The following is a 25784-nucleotide window of genomic DNA, read 5'->3' as shown; positions in this document are numbered from 1 at the left end:
GGATGAACATAGGAATGGGTTGCATATGAATGGACAGATGGTCCAAAGTCTAAAAATGGGGAAAGAAATTAGAAAAAACAAACAAAAAACAACACAGGATTTGCTTCTTTTGAGAAGATTGAATTGAACTCGTATCAGCCTTCAAATATATAGGGCTATTGCTGTGAGAAAGAAAATAAGCTGTACTCAATTTTCATTGTGGTGACATAATTAGCCTAAATTGCAGTGGGAGATATTAAGGCTGGAGAAAAACATCTTTTGAACTGCAAAGATTGCAAAGCAGTGTAATCAAATTTCTGCAAAGTTACAGAAGAAGTCGTGACTTAAAGAGCAGGTTATACAGAAATTGGTCAGAAATGATTTAAGTCTAGTTGATCCTGCCTGAGGCAAAAATCTGGACTGCACAGCCTTCCAAATCTCCTTCAAGATCTATTTATTACACCTGTCATTTCTTCATGAGAAAAAAAAAAAGCACACTATACAAAACAGAGAATAACCACAGAGCCCTATGATAACCCATAGCAACATTTTGCACAGAACTTCATATGTTATTTTGCATTAAAACATAATTGCATTTACTATAGCTAACACATTTTCAACTTTTAATTACTTAACAACAATGAAGAAAAATAAAAAGGGGAGAATGAGAAATAGTGCCTGAAGATTGACCAAACTAGAAAAATCACTTACTAAATGATTACTTGCAGTATCACAAACCATAACTTCCCCTGAGTTTGGTTACTGCTATTGAAAATTGGTCCCTCTTTGTCACTGAAGTTTCTCACAGTATGATATTTTTATTGGAATGACAGTGCAAAATAGCTGTGTAGCACTTCCTCTTCTCTGTTTTTTTCTCCTGCTAAAAACTGCTGGCCTCAATTTCTTATCTAAGATTTACAGAGCTTGCTTTAACTCTTTCCTCATGTGGCAGAAGGGTGCATGAGCATATAGCAAGTGCTGGGATACTACTATATACCAGAAAGTATTTCAGATTAATTATGTAATCACAGCTAATCCCAATAATTAATTTAGCATTGATATACCAGCTAAGGAATATGATGAGCCTGCAATCAGGAGTAACTAAAGAGACAGATCAGAGACATAGCAATGGCAGGAAGTGATAGTAATGATAGGCTTCAATCACTCCACTCTAACATCGTGATACCAAAATTGATAACTGTGGGCCTATATGCTTGTCTGTGTTCCCCATCTGGAAAACGTTGGTAAAAATCACTCTGAACACCTCCTATTGTATGTTTTGAAAGAGCTGAAATAGTTTTTTGTTAAAGGGAGTCCTGGGTTTATTTGAAGAAGTCAACAAGCATGCAGACACAGATGATTTGGCTCATATAGGACATGTAAATATCTGAAAAAATTGAGAAAGTGTCTAAAAAAAAGTTTTAAGAAACTTTGCAAAACTACATAAAAAGAAAGGTTCTCTCCTAAATACCTAATTGATTGAAAGACAAATAAGAAAAGATAGGTTCACACTTCATTCTTGCAATGGAAGTTGGTTTAGAACAGATGAAAGGCAAGATTTATTTTCATAGCAGGTAGTAACTATCTGGGGTTTGCAGCCGCAGGGATTGGGAAGGTCAAAAAAATCAGCAGGTTCAGAAAGGGGTTAGACCTGGACAATAGCTTGATAAACAGATAATGTTACAAAGAATAGGCAGTAATGTGTCTTCTGATATCCCTAATCTGAAAACAATGGATGTTGAAGATGGAGGACATGGGGGTGCAAGGGAATACCACAACAAGTAGGAAGGCTGGAGCACTCTCCCTGTGTGGCCTGACCTAAAATATCACCAGATACACTTGGCTAGGCAAGGATGAATGCTGGTTTGATCTGGTAAGGCACTTCTCATGTCTCAACTGTAGTGAGACATAATTCTGATCCCTTTTAAAAACCTACTTATTCTTTTACTTCTTGTAGGTATGTAACGTATCAGTTCTGCAACTTAAAACACTGAATGACTTCCGGCAGACATAGCTGTGGGAAACTGGTAATATATTTAAGAGTAACGTTCAAATTCAAGCCAAACCCAAATCATCCAAATTCATGCCTGTGTAATGTGTTTCATTCTTTTTCTAAATTACAGGGAAATCTGTAGTGTTATAAATAGATTCTCTTTTGGTAGTAAACAGGAAAAGAGCTTGGTATGTAACTATGTTGGCATAATATATTATGTTATTAATCTATAGTTTTTCTAGCTGCCGATAAAAAGCCCCTCTAAATACTTGACTTTTTATCTAAATCAAAAGGAAGAATAATTAGTAAACGTGATACATATTAAAATGTCTTCCATGTCTCCATAATATTCCAATTATTTAGTCATCACAATTATCCACTGAAATAAAAAAGTTAAAACAAGTTGACAAGGTTGAGGCAACACAAACAGTTCAGCTGAAAATCCAACTGCATCTCTCTCTAGGGAGTAAAAGGGCACATATTCTCTGAGCTTGAACAGATTGCTCCCGACTGGAGGAAGGGGGAAACAGAGACTACTCTCTAACTTCTCAAATCATGTTACAGCTGCAGTCCTTCTCAGACAGCACAACAGAAATCTCCTCACTCAGCCAGGATAGTTTGGAAGATAACACAGATCAAAATGACTGAACCCCTTCAGTAATGCGCAAGGCAAACTTAGGAATTAAAAATGTCTTAAACCATGCTTGAAAATAGTAATAAACTTGTAAGACTAACAGAAAAGTAGAATAAAATAGATAAGTCTGTACTCAGCTCTCACAGAAGCTGCTTTAAACCCAGCCCTTTCTTATTTGTACTCTCTAAATATTAAATACTACATACTTTGTGTCATTTCTTAGAAGCAGAATATGACTTCCTTCCTGATCAAGGCAAATGAAGAGCTTCGTAGCAGACAAGACATACATATTCTTTTATTAACTGACTTGTTATTCTTCTTCATCACTCCTAAACTCTACAAAGAAGCCATTATCACCAAATTACAGTCTGCGAAATGCACGGAATAAAAACTCACGTGATTTGGATCGAGACAAAGCAATATATTATATGCACAATGTATGTTGAGAGTTTTATTAAACAAAGTTAAGTCATATCTTCTTCCTCTCTTGGCTGTCTCTTTATCTATTTCCCATGCTCCATTACCTCTGCACAAGCCCAGGAGGTGTTTGCAGTGTAGTAACATTTCATTCTTGATTGAATTTACACTGAAAGTTTCCCTCATACTATTCATACATATGATTTTGCCTTTTATCACCACTTCGAAAATCTCCAGAACCTCATGCAATACATTAGAAAACATACCTTATACCAACATTTTTTTAAGAAGGATTTTCTATAGACATAAGGACAAAAGATTAGGTCCAAGAATCCTTTCTGCATTACTTATTCCTGAAAGGGACATAATTATAATACATTGTGCATGTTTGCTGCCCTTTTGAAAATGTGCTCCTAAGTAGCAGTTCCAAGTAGATTAATGTCAGAAGAGATAACAGCCTGCTTTTTGATGGCCAAATGGTTAAATGGTTTGGAAATCTCAGATAACACATCTAACATTTCAGCAGGAAGAAACATACAATCATTTTTGTTACAATCTGCACCAATTTTATGTTTAAAAATAAGAATTATGAATGATATTGTCGCTGCTCAGTGAGATATGCTAGGACTTTTACTGCAGCTGAAATAGGATCAAAATAAGTAAAGCAGTGGAGTTTTTTGCTGTTTTATTCTGCTGGTGATTTTGTTGCTTGTTATTATTATCATTATTATTTTTAATTACAGTAGAATTACTCTTAATAATAATAATAATAGAATTAACAGTCTCTAAATAATTTGTAAAAACATATCCCTGCCCTGTACAGCCCTGTACAGTTTAAAAGCTTCTTCCTTAAGAATAATTCTGCGTAGCAAATCTCCATACTATCTGGGTAACCAAAACTGATAAGTAGCAATGGTAATAGAGTGTACACCAGAAAGGATGAGGAAGATAGTGAACATCTCTGCATTCAAGTGATTACATTAAATGCTTGATTTGTGGCACACTCTAATCCTACTTTTTTAGAGAAGGTAGTTATGTAAGTAACCAAGATTTGAGTGATGTTCTGAATGATTATATTTCGTTCCCCTATTGAACATTTAAAGCACTGTATTACAAAAGGAATATGTGAGAATTTTTTTAAAACTTGATTCATAAAAAGGTCAGCAAAATATGATCTCTATAAACAGATCACCTCTTTCGTTTTCATGTTCTGAAAAAAAGTATGCCCACAATCTTGATGCATATCATTTATTTCTGTTTTCATTCTTCCATTTCTTTACTAAGATAACTAATAACATTTTAAGGCTTTACAAATAATTTCAGCATACTGAGTTTTCTTTGTATTGGATTTATACGGCAAGGTTCTGGCAGTGTGGGGGCTGCCTGAGTGTCCTCTGTAGCAGGAGGGCAGAAGGTGCTCCAGGCACTGAGCAGAAGCTCCCTCCAGCCCAGGAAATGCTCACAGAGGAGCAGGCCATCCCCCCTGCAGCCCATGGGCACTGCATGGAGCAGATCTCCATATGCAGCCACAGTGCAGCAGTGGATGAGGCCTGAAGGTGGCACTGCCCATGGATACCCCCACAGTAGCTGAAGCCTGTGGTAACAGCCCATAGTGAGGCAGGAGGGCTAGGGGAGCTGCTGCCCATGGGTACCAGTGTGGAACAGTGCCCAAAGAGTGAGCCCTGTGCTACAGAGCTGTGCTGGGGCAGTGCTGGGAGAGCTGCAGCCTGTGGGAAGTCCACGGGGGATCAGTTTGGGAAAGACAACATCCCGTAAGAGAGACCATGTGGAGCAGGGGCAGAGGGTGACCACGGAGGAGCAGCAGAGACAAAACATTAAGGAGTGACCACAGCCCCTGTTTCCTATTCTCCTGTACCACTTGTGGTAGAGAGGAGGAGGTCAAAAAAAAGGTTAAAAGGCAACGGTGTTTTGGCTTTGCTTTTAGTTCTCACTGCTCTAGTCTGTTCTGAATAGACAGTAAATTACATTAATCACCCTATTCTGAGTCTGTTTTGCTTGTGATAGTAATTACTGAGTGATCTCCCTTCCTTACCTCAACCCATGAGGCTTTTCTCATTCTATTTTCTTTCCCTGTTCAATTGAGGAGGGGGAGTGAGAAAGTGGCCTGGTGAAGTTCAGCTGCCCATCAGCAGCTAATTGCACCACAAAGTGAAAGAACAACAATCATAACATTAAATTCAGTTCATGTGGTTCGAAATGCTATTCCCTTCTACCCAGAACTGCAAGGATAGGAGTGTAAATTCAACCAAAACTCTTTCATAGAATACTTTATTTTAATAATACTTTGGGGGCGACTTCAGACATTATTTATAAATGATAGTTTTCATTAAACTATATCAAACTGAGAAAAAGAACTTAAGAATTACTGCCCTGTGTAGCCATTCCCATCTTTTATTGTCAGAGCATACTTCAGTACAAACTATAAAAGAAGAAGTAAAACTAAAATCTTGTTGTAACATATAAGCTCTATCTGTCGCAGAAATTATTTCAGCATTAATTATTTCAGTAAATCTCTTCCAAATTATATTATTTTTTTCCTTTTCCTAAACAGAATACAAGATCACAGGCTGCTGCTGAGCAACAATATGCTATGGAGAATTCTCACAGGAACAGGAATCCTCTATACTCCATCACCATCCATCAATGAAGAAACTCAAAGAGGTTTGGAGAAGGAAGGAAAAAACTACAGAGATGGATTGAAAAGAAGTGAGAACGCCTCAAAGGAGAAGAATTAGTAGCAAAACATTAAAAGAAAAAGATCATCATTTTCAGTTGAGTATTGGGAAAAAGTGCTTGTTTTCACACTATTTTTAACAATCCATTACAATTCTTTTGATGTATGGGAAACTGAAAATGATTCCTGCTGTTCATTCTTTTCCTTTCTGAGATACTACTGGAAAAAAAAATAATGCTGTTTAAACATTTTTTTGTGTGCTGGAAATGATAATTATAGTGAAAATGTCTCATTATGCGATGACAGTAGAAGAATAGAAAATTGAAAATGATCTGATTATTAATCATCATAACCTAAATGGCTATTTACCCATCATTCCAAAAAGGCTGAAGAATCATTTATCTTACACATTGTTAAACAGCATCCCTGAACATCAGTCCTACAGCAAAGCCTGATTGGACTGCCCATGCACTTTTGAACCAGGCATAAAGTGAAATACATAGTCAAGAGAAAACATTTTCTGTGTTCTATGGTAGGGGAAAAAACAAAACAAAACAAAATGAACGAACAACAACAACAAAAAAACCCACCACTTTTTTTTTGCAAGAAAAAATACTTCTACAGTAAGAGGTCTCCAGAGGCTGCCAAGTTACTTTAATTAAGATTTGTGATTTTAAGATTGTCTAATGAAAGAATTTCAAAGGAATTAGTTTAATGAGTACCCAAGGAAATTAGAAGTCAGGTGCACAACTTTCTTAGACTCCACAGACAATTCTGGCTTCTGTATAAATCATTCTAATGATTAGAGACAATGTAATTTTATACAAAAATACTCATCGTTAAACAGAATTTAATAATTCTCACTACAAAAAGAATTATTGAAAAATAATTTCATGAAAAATAGAAACAAATATACAGAATGAACTAACATAACTGAATAAAAGAAGTTTCATCATGCAAGATTTTTTTATCTCACATGTTTAACTAGAAATTGTAGAAGAATGCTACTTGTTAGACAGCATTCTCAGAAGATGAGTAATGTTTAACCTCCTCATTTGTGTGAATACTTCCTCACTTAAAAACTGTTGCTATTTAGCAGTAGGGAGTGAGGGAGAGAAACTTGCTGACATATATTTGCATAGACTCATCTAGATAAAAAGCAAGGATGTTTGTATCTTACAAATATTTCTCCTTCACTGAATTTTAACACTTCATCAATATGGACCTTTATATAACTATGTCTGAAAGGAGACAAACTAACTGTCTTGCAGACTTTTCCAACTTAACATTTAACATTCTAATTTCCTGTTCTTCCTACACCTCACTCTCCACCAACACTTCACCCATCTTTTCTGTCTTTTCTTAGCCACAGCCAGAAGATCTGTGAGACAATTTAAGATACCTTTTCCCCAACATGTGATAATGATCCAAGTCTTGATCAAAATTACTTATCAATTTTTTCCATCTATGTATCTTACATTACTATTATTTAAATGTACAAAACCACACTTACTCTTTTTCTGCAAATCGTTTTCTCTCTCAGGTGATCCTATTAACAGCACCTGTAGTGGATTATTATTGCAGACATGCATAGTTCCAAAACAAGCACTCTATTACAGGTAAGCAGAAGTGCCATTTTTGAGTTTTCAACATCAGAACAGTGTGATATGGTACACCTTAAAATCATCTCTCAGAAAGGTCAATTGCTTCTGCTCACCCTCACTTCAGCTTCCACTGCATCCAAAGCACTTCTCCCTGACTTGCATCGATGTGCATAAAAGATCCTCTTTACTAAATTAGTACTAAGCTTAATAATTTGCTTTCCTCTAAATCAATCCAAGAATTTTTACAAGAAGGGAAAATCTGAGATGGTTGATTTTGTTAACCAATTCATAGCTGTTGATTTTAAACTCTCAGAGTTAGCAGCTAGTACCACAGGAACAATACTACTCACTAGCACCTGTACTGTTGTACTTTATCACATGCTTTAATGACAGATTTTGAAAAAAAAATGAAAAACCCCGTCTGAAAACACAGTACAGACAAATAGGCAAATAATTTTTATGGTTTCTGATGCACTACTGCTTCTTTGCAGAACACAACCACTTTGTCAGAATGAGCTGAATCCCACATTTGAATGTCATTATAGGAATGTGTCAAATATAGCAGTTTTCATCACAGAAATATTATGCCATATGGGCCACATATGAAGAGGTAGAAAGACTTATAAGAACAGTTAAAAATGCTATCAGTGCTGATCGTGATGCACAGTAGGAATTTAAGACACAGTGGTAAGATATCAGAAAGGAAATCAGTCCCATTCATATGGTCAAACATATGTTAAAAGGTTGGACGTTTACACTGAGCTCTAGTCCCACACCATGCCACCTTCAAAACTGTCTGTTTGAATAAATGATTCTGTGACATATGCAGTTAGACATCTCTGGCAACTAATAATAGGCCAGAAACCATCCCTGATCCCCACAAGCAGAGAAATACTGAATTTCATGTTCTGTTTATGTATCTTTCTTTCACCTTCTTTGGTACAAATACATAACAGACATTTCCCCAAACAACGTGAAACAAACATGAAATAAAACAGGATATTTGTGTTACTTCAGAACCATTTTTTTTTACAAAACATTATAAGCTGATTCTACTCCAAATATAAGTGCTCATCTTATTTTTTTCAGAGAAACAGTGTCAAACTGTTCTGTTAAAATATCAAAAAGGGACACTTCAAATATGAAAATACAACTTTTTTATTTCACTACGTCTAATATTAGAACATGATTTTTCTGTAGGTTTCTTTTTGTTTTTTAATTCAAAAATCTAATTAAACTACAACCTAGGGCGTTGGGGTGACAAAGGAGACAGGTGGATGAGGCAGAAGAAAATTCAGTAAGTTTTTCAGTGTCCTGAAGGAGTAATGTTGGTCTGGATATCCAGGGGCTTATTTGTGCTATTGAACGGTAGGAAGTAGCTGTTACACACTATTGGAAACCTGCTTCATTTGCAGGATTATGTCATGAGTCTGATTCAGTATTCACAAAGTCACTGTGCTGCTGATGGCATGTGCTGGCTCCTTCCAATCTTCCAACAGGAAACTGTCCACCAGGAAAACTGGGATGAGACAGACCAAGTATAGGTATCCACATCAGAGCTTGTAATGGAGTATACATTGAGAAAAACAAGCCACATTTTGCAGTTATACCTTGATCTTCCCTAGTTACTTAAGCACACAAAAATGAATGGTTAAATATTAAATATTTTTCTTGTTTGATGGGTAAGTTTAGTTCATATTTTGTCACCTTGAATGGTCTTCCTACCTTTCATTGACCATTTCTTGTAGGAGTTTTTACAATTAAAAACAAAAAAAAATCTTTCCTGAAGCCGTACTTCTGTGAGCAGCATGCAACTGCAGCAATTGAATTTTTTTTGCTTATTAGCAGCTAGCAGAAAAAGTTTTCTTAAGCAAATGCAATTAAGAGTTACAACATTAGAAGTATATGAACCTCAGCATGAATTCCATTCAGCTGGAAGATTCAGCAAGTCCAGAAACATGGAAAGTCAGGAGCTCAGTGAGGTGACTAAACTGCTCTGTATGAAGATCACATTTGGCTGCACAAAATCTTTCATACAAGCAGAAAGCACATGAGCGTGAGGGGTGCCATGGTGATAAGCTGAATTGATCTTTTAGCTCAATAAGAGCAATGGTCCACAAAAGCAGCAAAACACAGTTCTGGGAATTGATCTGTTACCTTGCTTATTGTATCGGCTAGATACAGAGACAGATGACAGGTCTGAGTGACGTGAAATGGCCCACATTTACTAAAGAAACAGTTGTGTTTTTTAATTAAGTCCTTCAGAACTCAACTGAAGTGTTGAGTTCTCTGGCTCAATTCAGGAAAACGCTTTAAAGTCTTTCTTTAGAGAAACATATAGTCTTATTTCTTTTAATGGAATTACTTTCATATTTCAAGTTCAAAGTGTACTCAGTCATTTTCTTGGATTTCATTGGAGCACACAGTAATGTAAAAAATAATATTTTATCTATTTACATTGTAAATTTGTTGTTCACAGATATGAACATTTGAGAACTTATTCTTACAGTACTAGTGTTTTTATATCAAACAAAACAAAAAACAAACACAATTCTCCCCCGCGGACTAATGAAAAAAACACAACCTAGTGTTTCTTCAACATATTGTTCATCACCAACAAAGGAAATTAGCTGTCAGAGGTGTTAAGCAAAATTAGACTTTATATCCTCATCTTCTGCATGCCAAAATTCAGCTTAGTAGAAACAAATGCAGAATCTGTGATAAAAAGAAATGTACCAACAGGGACTCGAGTCAGATGGGAACCAGACCAGCCAAGTTCCAAAGAGGTAGGGAAGAATGTGGGGCAACAGAGTTTACACAAATTACAACAGATTACACAAATTTACAACAGAGATTACACAAATTCTGCACGTCCCCCAAAATAACAACTTGCCAATACTTGCAATGCCCCATTATTTCTATCCCTCCCCAGACCCACAGAAAGTTATTGTTTATTCGTCTTAGGTCTAGTGACGATTTCCACCACTATGCCTAGAGTTTAGTGAATGGAGACTGGTATTCAAGACCATTATGCCCTTAAAAACAAATATGCCTTTACTATGGCTGTTATTATGAGTTTTACCTTTGACTTACAAGCAGCTCCACATAAAATCTAAATATTTCAAAGGAGCCTTAGTGAGTTTGTGGCTGTCTCTTCCTGACATTCCAGTGCACACCTGCTTTCCACATTCAGTTGTCTTAATTACTTCACATGAATGTTATGAAACAATTTAACCATCAGAAAACTCTCCATGAAAGCTTTTCTAAGTGCAAAAAAATTATTACAGCATACTGGGAAAAGAGAAGAAGGAATTCCAAGAATTCAGTTTACTGCAATAGATGTTAAGCCACTAGAAACAAGTTATTTGACACATCCCACAGCTTACAAAGCTAGTGAATTTTAGTAGAAACAATTCCTTCAGAGAGAAGGATGATAATGACATTGCTGGCTGCTTTGCCTCAAGAGGGAATTGTCCATCTGCTAGCAAATCCCTGAATCTATACTACTATCAGGCAGTGTTTATAGAAGCAGCAGAGCACCCTGCACAATGAGAAACCAACAGTGTACGTTTTAAGACAGTAGACTTTTTTAGTTGAAATTCTGAGATTGTTTTCTTTTTTTACATAAGAGAACAGTCTTCCAAGATGAGCTTCATTAGGAAGTTCTGCTGGGACTTGATATTTTTATTTTCTGACAAAGGAAAACTTATTTCTCTGAGAAGAGCTCAAATCTTTTCACAGATAAAATGAGTAAATATACAATCAGTCCCTTTAGTTTTAATTTGCATTTTATGATTACAACTAGATTAGAATTTTATACATTGCACAATCATTTGGAAACAGTATTTCTTGTAATTTCTAAATAAAAACAAAACCACTCATACCTTTCCTGTTACTACTAATACTAGTGTATGTTAACACGAATAGAAAAACACAGCCGCTTAACACTTGTGTAACTGCCAAATACAGACCCTCACTGCAGTATTTCAAACAAAATTATTCATCAAAATTGTATGAGACCTTAGAGCAAATCACAGTTGAGGTGGGAAGGCTGCAAAAGTGGCATAAAGCCATATTTCCCTTCCTTTAAAGTGTACTTCATTGACAAGACATACAACACACAACCTTGCTCTTTATAAATAGCATTGATATATTATTACCGAATAATTTACACTGGAAGGGATCTTTAGAGATCATCTTGCCAAACTTGCTTAGAACTGAAATAGGATCAAATTCAGAGAAACTTCAAGTCATACAGGGCCCTGTCCACTTCGCTGTTGAGTATCCCCAAGGATGGAGAATCCACAGCCTCCCTGGATAGCCTATTGCAGTATCTTGGTATCTTCATCATGAACATGTTTTCTCCTAGTATCTAATCCAAATTCGCTTTGCTGCTGAATGTGTCTATCACCTCTCAACCTTTTGCTGTGCACCTTTGCAAATTGCCATATACAGCAATTAGGTTCCTTGAACTCTTTCCCAGGCTGAGCAAGCCCAGGTCCTTGGCCCTCCTCAAATCAAGTGCTTTTGACCACCTCAGTGGCCAAGACTCCCTCCATATCTTTCTTGTACAAGGGGAAGCCCAAAACTAGATAGAGCACTTTGAAATGTAGTTTCACAGATGCTGATTAAGAGGACTAATCACTTTCCTCAGTATCTTCGTTAGGATCTAATCACATGCAGCCCAGAACATAGCTCAACTTTCTTTCCAACTGGACAGACACAGAATTCATGAAGACTTATGCAGTTTTTACACCTTCTGCCTTCTTGTAGAAGGCTCACTGTTTTTTGTCTGACTTGCACATATTACCAGACTGCAAACATACACAGTAAAAGATCGATTTAGATAGAAGAGTAGGGGAGGTAAAGTCCAATTTTGATGGAATAGGTCATTTATATTTTTAAGATAGGTCAGATTTATATTTGCTATTGAAAAATGTAACCCTAGTGAAAACGGTGTACTTCTAATTCTCAACACAGAAATGCAATTGAAAATGAGTTTCTAGACTCTTGTCCCTTACCCACTGAAACTAACAGGATGCCAGCTGCACTAATCACGATAATTTATCTTTTCCTGCAAGCTTATTTGTCAGGAATTGGAAAAAAAAAAAAAAAAAAATCAGTTTATTTCACAATAGGCCAATAAAAGCAATCAGAGGAAAGTTATCTTTCGGCACAATGGTATTTTTCATTTGAGTGATGATTTGCAGCCTGACTGAAAACTAATTGAAAAATGATGAAAGTAACTCTTTTACATCAATGAGTTTAGACTCAGACCCTTAGAGGTAAAATTTTTTATGTGCATCCTAGCGATTAACATTTAAGAGAAATAAGGAAACAGTTGTTAATCACTCTCCAAAATGCAGTGTTTAGACAGCTTTTTTATTGTTGCAGAAAACAAATTAACTATCTAACAACCCATAATGAGGTGGTCAATCTGTTTTAAAATATCAACTGTCTTGATCTGCTACAAAGTATTAACAAAGATTCTCCTGACACAATTTTTGTATCCCATATAATTTTCAGGCACAAAATTATGACAGTAGTCTCATGAGTGAAAAATTATATGCAAAATTCATAGTATTAAAGAAGGTTTTCCACACCACCCATGTCATAAAGACATCTCTGGAATTCTGCCAGCAGAGGAGGTGTACAAAACTATCAGTGAACACGAGCATGCTGCAGAATCAGTTTCAGCTCTAGCTTTGGGATCTAGCTGTCCCTGATTCAACAGTTGCCTGGGGAATGGCTCTAGCTTAGTATTTACATGTATATGGAAAATCCTAGACAATGTGAAGCTTGAAAAACAACCACCAAAGCAGCAAGACATAATTGAGGGAGGAATGGTGGAAAAATGCTTTTGAATCTGATTCTGAAAATATTAACATTTCTCAGCTTACTAGCACTATACTTGGGCTCTGGACTAGTAGCAAATTCCTCAATTTAAGCATATCAGAATACAGTAATGGAAAACATTCAGTTCTAAGTGTAAAATCTTCTATGATGTTCTTCAATCGTAGATATCTTCAAATGCAGATATAATATCTGCAGGTGGATCTTTTCATGTCCACATGACTTGTATGAAAATTTTTCCAGTCTACGTAGAGGTAGCCAAAAAGTTAAGGACCTCACCTTATCCATTGCTTTCACTTCCAATACGAATGATATGGACAGATGGAAATGTAACATGAGTCTATTTATAGTGCGCCATTTGCATCCTGTAATACAGAACTACAAATTTTACTACTGCCGAGGCAGGAAATAGATTTGGAAATCAGTATTTCACAGAATCACAGAAACACCAAGGCTGGAAAAGACCTACAAGATCATCCAGTCCAACCATACACCTATCACCAATAGTTCTCATTAAACCATGTCCCTCAAAACAACATCCAAATGTTCCTTGAACACCTCCAGGGTCGGTGACTCCACCACCTCCCTGGGCAGCCTATTCCAGTGCCTGACCACTCTTTCAGAGAAGCAGTATTTCCTAACATCCAGCCTAAATCTCCCCTGGCGCAGCTTGAAGCCATTCCCTCTAGTTCTATCACCAGTTACACAAGCGAAGAGGCCGACCCTCAGCTCACTACAACCTCCTTTCAGGTAGTTATAGAGAGCAGTAATTTCTCCCCTGAGCCTCCTCTTCTCCAGTCTGAACAATCCCACCTCTTTCAGTTGCTCCTCATAAGGCCTGTGCTCCAGGCCCCTCACCAGCTTTGTTGCCTTTCTTTGAACCCGCTCCAGGGCCTCAAAATGTCTTTCTTGCAGTGAGGGGCCCCAAACTGGACACAGTACTGGAGGTGCGGCCTCACCAGAGCTGAGTACAGTGGGACAATCACTTCCCTGTTCCTGCTGGCAACATCGTTTCTGACGCAAGCCAGGATGCCATTGGCCTTCTTGGCCACCCGGGCACACTGCTGGCTCATGTTCAGTCGAGCGTCAATCAATACCCTCAGGTCTATTTCCTCTATACAGTCTTCCAGCCACTCTGCCTTGCATGCACGCACACACACACACACACACACACAACGTTGGAAAACAGATTGGACAGAAAATTTACCATTCTTCTGATCTATCAGAATATTAATGTATGTATAACTACAAAGCTGTGATGATGCAAAGTACATACCCAATGGGAAGGGATTGGTAGAACATCCTCAAACCTTCCACTTCAGCCCACACTTGCCTGTTAATTGCATACCTTATAAACCAATATTATTCCTCTACAATTATGTTATTATCAACATCCGCACAAGATCTTCAGCTACTGAAAAATCAATTCAGTAACTAGTAGTGAAAACAAATTCCTCGTTCTAATTTTGTTTACTTCTTTAACTGATGGACAATCAAACCTGCTTTTAGAATATTGACAAATTAATTGAGTAGAAATAAATTACCTGGTATCTTTTCAGAAGAATACTTTAAAACGAATAAACCATTACCTAGAAATATCCTCTCCTCTTCTTTCCTTAGAAGTCTTAGTAACTAGTTTGACTATTGGTCTCACTCTAAGATATAATTCCTTCAGAGAAATTTGCTCAGCCATCCCTAAACATGTACACTCAACCTAGACTCTCAGAACCAAAAGCTGTAGCTAAATTTATTAGCACTGTAACATTATTATAATACTTTTTAATACTTAATACTTAAATAAAAACATATTTTCAGCCACTACAGCTAAAAGCCATGTTTTCAGTAACATATGCTATGAGAAGTTTGCATGGACAGCATGCAAAACCCATGGATAAAATTCAAAATTTAAAGATATTATAGCAGTTGATTTCTTTTAACGGAATTGCTAACTATTTTCCTGCTCTGCACAGCATTCATGCTTCACTGTTTTCAGTAGAAATCTATCTACTCCCATTCCAAGCTTTCCTCAAAATATAATGATGCCAAAGCAGAGTTTCAGAGTAGAGGCTTTCTGGCATCTTAGCTAAGGAAAGGTTTCATCTTTCTGTAACACAACAAAACATAATTTATTATCCTGTTCTTCTGTCTGTATTTCCTCTTTTATAAAGAACCCTTACTTAAGCATCAAATTTAAAATACCTTATTTGCTCTGAAGTAAGGACAATGAAATGAAAAAAAGTGTGAACTTAATTCTGCTACGTTCCTTAGCTACTTACATCTTGGCATATTATATATTCTTATTTCCTCTGAACGTCATTTATAAATGGAAGGTTATCTGAAGAAAACATATACATGATCCTATTGTGAGCCTGCCTTAAATCTATTTCTTTGAGGATCAAATTCCACAAAGCATCAGTATTCAAGCAGATGATTATAATAATCTGCCCCTAATGAAAACATGGAACCGATGCTAACATTTTTTAACTACAAACTTTTTAGAATCTTTTACTTTAATTACACAGAATGTATGCAATGATAGGCAGAAAGTAAAACATAGCACATTTGCATGAAAGAAATACCTACTACTCATTTGACAGAAAGATTAACTAGAGATGTCTGAAATGAACAGTCATTATATTATTCATTTAGTTTGTTCATTTTACTATATAGAATGTGCACTGCTTAGCAGAATTTTAGTTGCTCCGTTTCTTTCTTTAAAGGAAAGCTGCCACTAAAATATTTTCTTTTTAAAATGGCTGTCTTGTTTTGCTTTTTGTTCCACAATTAGCCCTTGTGCATGCTACTTTATTATCCTAACCATTCACACAGAAGTACCAGTACACTGTGATCACTTCCAAGCAGAGGTTCAAGTGGGGGTTAATGATGTCTTAAACTTTTACGGGGGAAAAATATGTCAGAGTTAGCGGCTTTGGTCTTGTGACACAATCAGAATGAAATGAACCTAACCAAAATGCCCTCAGAGACTTAGCTTCGATAACATTACATGCTGCTGTGAAAGAAAGGACAATCTAAGGTCACTTACTTTTACCTGGACGGTTTAGAAAATGTCATGTTACATACGTTGCTAGGATATCAGATTTCTTTGCTTTTAAAATGTTTGCTTTGACATTTCAATTTCTTATAATAAATGCAGCTCTCTCTATTGGAAGAAATATGAAACGGAAACAAAACCCCAAAACAGTAAGGGCTTGGTAGCATACCAACAGTTCTGAATTCTAGGTGAACAACTTGAGATGCATTATAATAAAACAATTTTAGGAAACATATGCCTTCATAATGATGAATTTTTCTGAGGAAGGCAGGCAGAGTTAAAATGATACTTTATACCTAAATTCAAAAATCTGATGCAGAAAACAAAACAAAACATTGTCAATCTACTAAAATGGAATTCCTATTAGAGCTAACAGTGCTAGTTCCCTATGGAGGTGAAACCAACTATCAAAGCAGATCACAATACAATAGTGTGACTTCCAATGACTTTTGAATCACTGGGGATGCATGACTATGCACATTACACAATGTGCAAATTTTGGAAGGTAACCACTACTTTTAGATTTCCAATTGAGATAATCTTTGTCATGGCTTTTTACACGTCCAACTTCATCAGCTCACTTACTGCAGTAGACTCCATGTGCTAGAAAGCAAGGCTTTTGAAGAGTGAAACCTAAAATGTACATTCAATTTCGAAAATCCTGGCTAAAACTGACTGTTAATCTCACCTAATAATTAAATGACAGATTTAAGAGAAGAATCAAAGTTTCACTATGTTGATCCCTATCTACTACGTGGTGCCTTTTCTTGATGATCACTAGAGAAGTGGGAGAAAGTTAACAGAACTGCAGTCTATATTTAGACATCGATTCTTCCATTTCATCAGAGACTATATTAAATGTCACATTCTGTTGCACAGTCAATTAGAGAGGTAAACACACACAAAAAAAAGAGTTTTCCTGCTGGTTTTGTTACCAGCACAGCATGGGATTGAAAAAAGAGATGGTACCCAGCCAAGAAAACAAGTGAGAGGAAGACTACAATAGTGCTGACTTAACTGTCTTTTCAGCCTTGAGTTAAGATGAAATGCAGATATAAACCAGTCAATTTTACAATGTGTATAACATTAATGACAATTGTGGTTCTCAAGAGTTAGTGGCATGAACACACATTTAAGTAAAGCAGATATATAAAAGAAAAGTAGCTGAAGTTTTTGCCTGCCACAGTAATAAGCTACAGTGAGGCAAAAAGAAACCCAGATCATTTTGAACCGAGTATCTGAGAATATAAAATTTTAAAGCAATTCTCAAGAAGACAGAAATATAATCTACAGACAATTCTTCTTTAGCTCTTTTCAAATGACAAAGCAACTATTTTAATCTTGTAGCTTTACAGAAGATGCAGTAACTACAAAAATATACACATCACTTCTAAAAGATGCTTCAATTAATAAATGATTATATAATTCAACATAGTAAATAAGTATAAGAAAACAAACAGAATAAATCCTACCAGACATCTGTGTATTTTAGTGTACATCCTTCCTATAACACTGTTTAGTATAGTTACAAGGCAATATTTGTCCATTGTTTCTTTCTGTTTTTTTACTTTAAGCAAAAAGGTAGAATGTCAATATCTTCCCTAAAATAAATCAGACTTTCTATTAGGAGAAGGAGGAAGCAAAAGTGTGTTTTATAACAGAGTCCCAAATTCAGTTTAGAACAGAACTGAATGTAAATTTAACATTGCAAAGTTTTGCACAGGCAAGCCAAATCTTTTGTATTGAGCAATGCTAAATCCGGAAGGCAGGTAATTAACTTTCAACAGTATAACAACAAATTAATTCTATTGCTACTGAGTAGACAAAGTTAGTTTAGTCTTCTTTGTTCTTGCACATGTATTTCTATATTATTTTTTGTGTGCTTTCAAAGATAAGTAAAAGCTGATTGCTGACAAAACACTTGCATTAGCAAGCTGTTCTTTTGTTTAGGATGACTGAGGAGCTTTTCATAACCCTAGAGCAGCAGGACAGAAGGTTCTCAAGAAGTCATTACAAAAACAATGCAAGAAAAAGGTATGCAGTAGGGTATCTTTTCACCTGGCAATCTGGAGTTTACAACATAATTCTCTCTTTCTCTAGTGGTTCATATTTCAATCACTGCCATACATACTCTGTTATTACACCATCAGTACAAGCAACAGAAAGATAAAAAGATTTGATCTAAGTAGCAGGGACGCTACTAAAGAATCATTTTTTGTTTGTCAACTAATTATCTTAATATTCAAACCAATAACTATGAGATAAAGTAGCTTATGTAGCCACCATAGTGGCTACTTAAATAGCCATAGTACTGTAGTCTATCATCTCTTCTGTATCTCCTGCTGAAATGATTTTATATGGAATAAAGATCATGAGGCTTTCAACTTGAAAAATCAGTGTTTCTCATACCTTTTGTTTGATGATCATGTCGTTGATATCATCAAGATCACCTACTGTCACTCTCTGAGCTTTTATCTCTCGATCCAGTCGAGAAAGCCAGTCAGTTAGTTCTGCCCATGCCTTATTGAAGTCAGCTAAGGCTGGAACCTCCAAAACCACAGAAGATGGCATTTCTGGTGTGGAGCTGGTGGTTTCCTTGGTTACCCTGGTTTGTGTATCCACAGCAACAGTTTGACCAGAAGTTACTGAAAAAAAAATAAAAATAAAAGATTACTGAATAAATGAATTATCATGCTTATTTCAGAAACAGAATTTATGCATTAGAAAGGGTTATACAGCAATAATCTCACTGCTTTGCTATTATGTTTACTGGAAATATGAAAACTAAAATTAAATGAATATATGAATTCATTTTTCCTTAGTATTCCTACTATACTATATGTTTAACATTCAGCAATCTCAGCATATTCAAATTTCATCCTGGGCCTTAGTAGCACAAAAAAACATATCTCAATATAATGAGAACACTCACTCAAGGTCACTGTAGAATCTCTAAATATGACTCATCTTCCAGAATCTAGCAGTGGGGTTGAGTAGGCTGTAGTATCTAGTTTATCACAGCATGACCATGTATCTAGAAACACGTTTCTTCTAAATTCTCCAGCTACCCTGTAGCTATGAATTTGTCTCAGTGACAATCTTCTCACTTTCTGTTATTAGCCAGTATTTCCCATAGGCTCTACGACTGATACGGATGCTTTCATAAAAAATACAGCCTTGGACAATTCTCACATAGTAAAATTATGTGTTATAATGTGAAAATCAGTTAAAATTCTTCCTTTTGTTTGAAGAAAATGGGCACATCTTTTGTGCCCTTTCTTGATTTAAAATAGCTGGGTTTTAAAGAATCAGTGGATTATTCTGTGCTTGGCTTAAGATGCTAAACCAACTAGAAGTGAAGATTCTGAATACCTACTTCTTGAAGTAATTTCTATCTTAATCAACTATCTAAACAACACAACTAAACATGAAAAGCTGAAACAAAGCAGTGCAGAGTGCCATATGCATAAAGAGACTACGAGTCTTCTAACACCAAGCTGCAAAACATGGTTATGTTCATGTTTCATGGCTATGAATATGGTTCACCTGTGTCTTTCCAGTCTCTTTACAGAGTAAAGAGAACCAGAGAACCAATTTCCTGTTAGATGGTCTTTAAGATGAGGAAAAAAAAAAAAAAAAAAAACACTTGCCCACACAGAGCAAAGAGATTTGGGTTGGTTTTTTTTTTCTTTTTTTTCTTTTTTTCCTTTTTTTTTTTTTTTTTCTTTTTTTTCTTTTATGCCATTCAGCAAATTAGGTCTGAAGTCGAAAAATGGAAGCAGCACGAAAAGGTTCAATAGTTCGGCCATAAAATTAAAATAGTAAATCAGTAGCATCAACCATTCTTGCCAAGAAATTTAGCACGCCTTTTTCAATGATAAAAGGTTTGAGTTACTTCACTGGGGAATCACTGATGCTTTTCAGCAAGGCAGAAAGAGAAAGAGCTGTGCACAAGTATCAAAATGATTGTCACTAAAAGCAGTGTAAGATGCTCTCGGCATTAAAAATGCTGAATGATTATAAACAATTTACCAAATCAACTAACATCTACATTATTTATCCAGCCTGAATAAAGAGCAATATTATGATAATCAAAGATGACTCCTGTGAATGGTGATTTTTAATGGCATATACTGCAATTAAACAAAATATCCTCCCATTCATATCATTGCTGTATTTCTGAAGTGCAACCTTGTATTTTACCTATTTGTGCTTTAAAGTCACATACCTGTGAAAAACTATGAAATGTACTAATTACTATAAAGGCTGTTCTAATAAAGAACACTTTTAAGGAAAATCACACAAGCAGATGAGAAAATGCATATGTATATATTTTCTGACGTAGAAAGAGGCTTGTAAAGTGTTCATTTTTTTGTAACACCCCACTGTTTACTATGACGGACTATCTCGTACAGTTACAGAGTGGCAGTTTTACCTATAAAAACCCCCCACAACCCTAAAGAATGACCTTTCTTTCCAACTGTATTTCTTTTTTTTAGACTTTTGTACAAACTTGTAAATAATTATTAAATGATATTCATCAATCGCTTTTTTTGTTTTGTTTTGTTTTTTCATCTCTGTTGCAATTACTCCAGATATGTTATGCCCCATACTAATAATTCTTACCTAAATGATGTAAACAGAAGCATTACAACAAGGTGATCAAGGGATTCACCAAGATGATGAAGGACTGGAGCACCAGTCCTATAAAGAGAGGCCAAGGGAGTTGTGAATGCCCAGCCTGGAGAAGAGAGGAGGCTCAGGGAAATCTCGTCAGTTTTTGTAAATCTCTGCATAGAGGGTGCAAAGAGCATGGAGCCAGGCTCTTTTCAGTGGTGCCCAGAGCCAGGAGAAGAGGCAGCAGGCACAAACTGGAACATGCAGGGATTCCCTCTGAACATCAGGAAGCACAGCTGCCCATAGAGGTTTGGTCATTTTCTCCTTGGAGATCTTAGGAAGCCTCTTAGACATGGTCCTGGGCACACTGCTCTGGGTGTCCATGCTTGAGCAGGGGTTGGGCCAGATAACTTCCAGAGGTCTCTTCCAGCCTCAGCCACACTGGGATTAGTCAATGCCTCAAAATGACTCCTGGTATAGGTAAATCATTAACAGTACTTTAGAGTTCTTACACATCACTTCTTTGTCTTCTGACTCAAAAGCTTGCTTCCTGAGGTACTTCTTGCAATAAGATTCTAACTGATTTACTGAGGAGGCAAGTGATGGATGCTACTGTATGGGAAAATTGGGGAATGATATCATCATGTCCTGTGAAAACAGGATGCAGGTGGGAATTCCTGCTCCCTCTTATCTGTTGGCAAGGCCTGGAAGATGGGAACAAAGGAGTTTCTGCTGAGATCCCAGAGCCAGAATCTGACACTCCAAGGAGAACTGACTCAACGACATTGGATTTGAGCTGTCACTCCAAAGAGAGCTGACTCAACCACTTTGGGCTTATAAATAAGTTTGTACTACCATTGAAAAATCGTCATCATCAACAGAACAACAGCACCCGATGACCCACCACTACTGAAGATCAGTGACTGAACTACAAACCACACTGGATCCATGGTGGTGACTATTTCCCTCTTGCTTCCTACAAAGACTCCTTGCTTCTATTTCCTATCTTTTCTATCGCCCTTCTCCCCTTCCCCATCTCCCTGATTAAGATAAACTGGTCAGACCAACATTTGAACCACTGCTTCTTAATCTCATGCTGGGTATATAAAAGAGCCTCCTCTCCCTCCTATAAATTGGAGCAAGACAGCCCATTGCTGTTAGCACCAGATCAGAGGGAGTCCACGCACAGAAAGTAATGTACTGAGTCTGTTGTTCACTATTTGACATGACTGGCTGAGGGTATGGCTTTGAGCTGGGGACTCAGTTCACTGCAAAAGTTCTAGCTCACGGTTAAAAGCCTGTATCTTGAGATTCATGACCCTTCTATTCAGCCTTTGTTCCCTGTTTTGGAGCAGATCAGAGAGGACATATTTCAGCAGCGAGTGGTGATTGGCATTTTTGGCAACAGACATGATATTTCCCATCCTTCTCCCTATGGCAGCAATACATCATAGCTTTCCTTTGGCTGTCAGCAGATGAAGGAGGACAGAGTTTGGCAACTACTGCTGCAGAGGAGTAGAAAAGGAGAGAAAAGATCACAGCTTCTTCTTACAATGGCAGATCACAAATGACTCCAAAAAATGGATGGTCCTGTGTTGTTGCAACTTTAGGCTGTCAGAGCTAACATTTAAAACAAACCCACATCAAGCAGAAAAGATGAGGAAGGTAGGAACTCTACATTAAGACTTGTAAGATGAGAAAGGAAAGAAAGCTACGTAATGTTCTTTTAAGACAAGGGGAACTTAAAAAAGAGTTACTTTTCACATTCAGACAAATAAGAACTATTTAATTGGTAGATTCATTTGCTATTATGTTCACTTGCTAATGTACGCTGAAGCTAGAAAAGAATATCAACATTAAAGAAGTGTTATAATTAGTTACTTATTTGACTGAGTTGGCACTTAGAGCCTGAAAACTGTAATGGTGTGAAATGACTCCAAACAGCATCAGAGAAATAAATAAATAAATAAATAAATAAATAAATAGTCTCTGCGTTCATTGCTCTACCCAGAAATAAGGTGAGTTCAAAAAAGAAGTAATACCTAACATCCTCACATGTAGAGTACCTCTGCAAATACAGTGCATGCAGTTTACCAACACTGCTTTGGTTGTACGCTTTTAATGTTTACAATCAGAAAGCTATTGAATGTTTCATCTTTGTTCAGTGGGTGAAGAAAATGGCAGAGAAGGCTTTAAGCAAGTCTGTCTTTGAAGAATATCATTTATTACCTTCAGGTAATAAGTGTCTCCGTGCCTTCCTCTCTCTGGGCTGGATACTAACAACCTACTGGACACTACTATATATTCAAGACATAAATTCACAGGATTTTCTCTATTCTCTCACTCCTGTATGGGATTTCAACTCCACACATCAGTCATGATTTCCTGTAACAACTCCAAAACGCCATCTGATTACATCCTCTCCCCACATGAACTCCATAAAACTGTAGGTTACACTGATTCAGAAAAAGTCTTGCAATTTTCACCAAGCCATTCCACATCATGGTCAAGACATGTGCAATTACTAAAAAACATAGCTGAGTGTTTAATTCAGAACTTAACCAAAGCAGCTAAGTGTTAAAAGCATGCTTAAGTGTTAATTTCCAGTCTCTACCAAGGGATGGATGCTTAGGTCCACTTCCATCTGGCCACACGTTCACACAAACGCCTTGTATTTCCTCTGTGACTCCAGAGGCTCTTAGAAAATGAGAACAGTCACTTAGTTTGGCATTTACATAGGATACATATATCTTGTCTTATCTGAGAAGAAATTCCTATTCTCACTAGTACATCAGGAAGATCAAAGAAAAACTTTCTAAAGAACTCTACAGACCCTCTGTAAGTAAACACAGGATGTCAGATAAGACAGCCTGATATCTCTTAGCTTCTTACATATTTTGGCCTGAGAATACACTGAGTTTGCTAATATATATTCAGATATACATATATACATACACACACACACACACACACACACACATATATATAAACACACACACTTTTCTTCCTTTGAATGGCAGCTATTCCAGAAGAGACTATTCCTATCGTTCTAGTATATGTTTTCACTGCTCTGACTTTGGGTTAATTTTTCTTTTGCTTTTGAGGTACTTATTTTGCACCAAGAAATTTGAAATACTATAGTAAGACCTGTAATGTATGAACAGAAGAACACTGAGGCACTGACCACTATATCTTACTTAAAAGTTTCAAGATGCATTATCTAACACTACTGGACTAAGGTAATAATCTGCTCCATTTTGACTTAGCAGGTAAAACTTCTGAATTACTTCTGAAGTTACTTAGAGCAATTACCGTAAGAATGTGGTTGCACAGTATGTTTCTCTTCTGATATTATCCTCCCTGAGAACAAGAATACCACTAGAAATAGTACATCTGTCCTTTCTCTTTCTTTTATGGTTGCACAGATATGATGTGATTAATTCAACGGAAGAGTATAAATAATTGATTAAAATTAATAGAGAAATATAAATCAACACTAATGACACAATACATAGCAATAGATCTTATCCTGAAGAAATTTATCCAGAACTGCACTGATGATTTCTGTGACTCAAAGGGGATAACACAGAATCAAACCATTACTCTCAAATATCCAGGAAACAAATCCTATCCTACTGTATTACACTAGAAACATGATCAAGGACTTAATCTTTCAATTTATTTAACAGTTGTATCAGTTCATTCCTGTGACACAATAAACCACAAAACAACAATTAGAAATAAGGACGTTAAACCACATTGATCTGTAGCTTTACCCATAACTCTTTGTTAGCACCTTCTACTGTCTAACATAGATGGAAACAATAACAGGAGCAAAATAAAGCACAGAACTAAACTACTTAACATGAAGCCCAAAACCAATCTAGCGATACTCCAGGTATTCCAGTACTCTAGGTACAATAAGTAGATGTGATTTTCAACTTGTTCTTGAACCTTGAAATACACTGGAAGAAAGTTGAGGGAACATGGCTACTCTATGACTCTTGTAAATAGTCTGTGATGCTAAACATCAAGAACGGAAGTAATAAAAATGTGGCATGAAATTGAAATTGAAATATGAAATGCAGAAATAAAAGCAGAATTAAGTCATCTGCAGGAAAGTGGTTTTTCTAATTTGTTCTGCTTATTTCGGTGATGTGTTTCAAGACAGCATCAGACTGACAGCTTTGAACAAATTAAAATCTATTTAGCTAATGAACAGGAACAGAATGGACAATACTCCCAAAAATTTCAAATCACTTAAAGCATCCCTTCACAAGGTAAAGTATTTAAATGGAGCTGAATCCATTCACAGTATTCCTAACCATTCTTCTGAGTGTATTAATATTGCAGTTTTAATTACACAGGATAATTATGAGGGCTATAATCCCTCCCATTTTATTATATTGTCCCACAAAGCCAGAAGCAGATATTGATGATATGGCAGTAGAGGTTGAACCTTCCCACCAATATTCCATGACATGTTATTGCCATGTGACAGATGGCAGCAGAGGTGCACTCTGACACAGTGGGTCTGATGTGGAAGTGTGGATGAACTAAAGGTGTGACACAGATCCTCTTCGTGAGAAGAAAACATCAAAAACCTACTGACATTTACTGATGCTTGCTGAACATTGATGGAGACCAACTAGTGGATGCAGATAGGCAGCATGTGGTGCATTTCAGCAGTGGCGACAGCAACATGAAAGACAAGCCACGTTACGAATTGCATGCAGATTTTTACAAGCATGACACGAAAGCTCTTGTTCATGGCTGGTTAAAATGCATAGGTAGTGATGGCAACTATGTTGAAAGATAGCTTTTTTTTTGTAGCTGAGAATTTACACTATTAAATACTGCTATTGCACTCTGTATCTGTTGTAGTTTCAGTAGAAATATATAGGCATTACTTTCAGAGTGACCAGGTCAAAACTTTTTGA

General features: G+C 36.5%; 1 protein-coding gene across 15 annotated transcripts in view; it reads right to left on the bottom strand.

Annotated features, from left to right (window-relative positions):
- Positions 1-25784, bottom strand: part of DMD (dystrophin) — a 1154126-nt gene that overhangs the window by 307340 nt on the left and 821002 nt on the right. For all 15 annotated transcript variants that reach the window (XM_085210257.1, XM_085210277.1, XM_085210286.1 and 12 more), the window contains one exon: positions 18637-18872. In XM_085210257.1, coding sequence (XP_085066383.1) covers positions 18637-18872 — 236 coding nt within the window. The remainder of the gene's footprint in view (positions 1-18636; positions 18873-25784) is intronic.

The sequence above is a fragment of the Meleagris gallopavo genome, chromosome 1 (assembly GCF_905368555.1).
Source record: "Meleagris gallopavo chromosome 1, MGAL_WU_HG_1.1, whole genome shotgun sequence".
In the NCBI taxonomy this organism is placed as follows: domain Eukaryota; kingdom Metazoa; phylum Chordata; class Aves; order Galliformes; family Phasianidae; genus Meleagris; species Meleagris gallopavo.
The sequence above is the reverse complement of the archived record's forward strand: the minus strand, read 5'-3'. Positions and strand labels throughout refer to the sequence as shown.